Source organism: Lethenteron reissneri, chromosome 65, assembly GCF_015708825.2.
Source record: "Lethenteron reissneri isolate LAM-NWPU_2019-01 chromosome 65, ASM1570882v1, whole genome shotgun sequence".
NCBI classification, from domain to species: Eukaryota; Metazoa; Chordata; class Hyperoartia; order Petromyzontiformes; family Petromyzontidae; genus Lethenteron; species Lethenteron reissneri.
In genome coordinates, this window is record NC_083843.1 from 13,488,101 (window position 1) to 13,490,274 (window position 2,174).

Consider the following 2,174-nt stretch of genomic DNA (forward strand, 5'->3'; position numbering starts at 1 on the left):
GCAGCGCCGCGGTACCACGTAGCACGGGGGAGGTCATCCAATTCCCTGATCGCCGGAAACCGTGAGAATTAATCCCGATAAGGGTCTCTCGGATAAAAACCGGTCGATCAGGTAACCTTCCCTTCCAGCTCTATGGGGGGGGGGGGGGGGGGGGGGGATGCGGGGGGGTGTGTGCTTATGTGGGGCGGGTGATTGGGGGCAGTGCGGTGGGGGAAGCCGGGCGGCTCCCTGGCTCGGCAGAGCGGCCCCGTCGCTGTGGCACCACAATTGACATGGCGCGCAGTCCTCACCATAGCGCGAGAGGAGGAATCGCGAGCGCGCGAGGCAAAACTTAAATAGAAAATATTTCGTTGGAATTAAATGAGTAGTATGTTGAAGCATCTTGTCTTGCAAAAAATTCGAGTGCGTTTTAAATAGTGTTCATCAGTAACACTTTTGAAAACCGACAATCATCATATCTTGCCCTGACCGAACAATGTCTCCCAAATGTTGGTTGTTCACTTGCTTAGAATTATGGTTTATATCGTGAGCATTGTCGTATATTGCAAAAGTAACGTACATTAAAGAAGTGATCTTCGTGATGATGTATTAACTAGATGCATGTAAGTATGAACGTTACGGGAGTAATCGAGCCCAAAGGCAGGCGTGATAAACACAATGAGTATGGAGGCAACTCCCTCACTAGAGCTGAGTGCTGGATGATCTCAGCGACGTCCGCATTCAGTACGCCGCTTCTATAATAACCTCGGGCCTGGAGGACGCTCGGTTCGAATTCGTGAGAGCGCTGATTTCGGTTTCCAAGAGGCGAGGCGATAAAAGCGACGTCTTGAGATGGCGGAAACTGCTCCTGCTCAACCACCAGCTGCGGCTACTTCAGCGCCTAAAAGCCCCAAGAAGAAGCGCGCCGCTCCAAAGGCCAAGAAGGTCGGCCCCAGCGTGTCCGAGCTCATCCTCAAGGCTCTGGCCAGCAGCAAGGAGAGGAACGGCGTGTCTCTTCCTGCGCTCAAAAAGTCGCTTGCTGCCGGAGGATACGACGTGGAGAAGAACAATGCCCGCGTGAAGTTGGCCATCAAGAAGCTCGTGGCCAAAGACGCCGTGGCGCAAGTGAAGGGCAGCGGCGCGTCTGGCTCTTTCAAACTCAACAAGGAAAAGGCTGCCGCAAAGGCGAAGCCCAAGTCGTCAACGGCAAAGCCCGCAGCTAAAAAGCCCGCGGCAGCCAAGAAGGTGAAGAAGCCCGCGGCAGCCAAGAAGACCGCGCCCAAGAAGTCTCCCAAGAAAGCAAAGAAGCCCGCGGCTGCCAAGGCGGCCAAGAGCCCCAAAAAGGTGAAGTCGGCTGTTAAGCCCAAGAAGGCGGCGAAGAGCCCAGCCAAGCCCAAGGCTGCGAAGCCCAAGGTCGCTAAGCCCAAGACCGTCAAGGCCAAGGCCGCCAAACCCAAGGTGGCCAAGCCCAAGAAGGCCGCGGCCAAGCCCAAGAAGACTGCGCCAAAGAAGTGAATCCGATGGGACGACCGACGCTCGATTCACTCCACCTCAACGGCTCTTTTCAGAGCCACCCACTTCGTTAAAAAAGTGAACCAGATGCTGCTGCGCTTCAATTAGTTCAAATTAACTGTAACATTTCACCCACTCGATGTGTTTTAAGCATTGATGTGATGGGAGTGATCGAGCCCGAAAGCAGGGATCACAAACACAGGCGAGGCGGGTGGCAGCTCCCTCACTCGAACTGAGTGCAGAGTAATCTCAGCGACGTCAGCATTCTCGCTGGCGATTCTAATCTAAATCCAGATTCAAAATCGATGCATTCTTGACGAACCTCCAATTTGATTATGTGTTGCACCTCTTCATTCCGTCATCATGCTACTGGTGCCAAATATGGAATTTAGTCTAAAAATGTATTGATTCCAGACAGCTTTACTCATTTGCCTTCATTCGCTCGTTCTCGCCTTTTCACTTTGTTTTTGTTTGTAAACATTGCGGTGCACCATCTAAACTTCTCTATTAAATTAATTTCTATACGTAAATATCGCATTGTTTGCAATGTCTTTCTTACTTTGGGAGAACTAGTTGGTGACGTTCACTCAACTATTGTGTGGATTATTCACAATCCACGTGCAATCTTGCAACAGATGGCGTTTCACTCCCTATCTGCAACAGATCGCGTTCTCGCGTGCGGG

At 51.8% G+C, this 2,174-nt stretch overlaps 1 protein-coding gene across 1 annotated transcript; it reads left to right on the plus strand.

Annotated features, from left to right (window-relative positions):
• Positions 1–281: 281 nt before the first annotated feature.
• Positions 282–2,068, plus strand: LOC133359635 (histone H1.5-like). Its single transcript, XM_061578109.1, has one exon. It carries the CDS (start codon positions 832–834, stop codon positions 1,492–1,494), a length of 663 nt encoding a protein of 220 aa, XP_061434093.1. The 5' UTR covers positions 282–831; the 3' UTR covers positions 1,495–2,068.
• Positions 2,069–2,174: the final 106 nt, after the last annotated feature.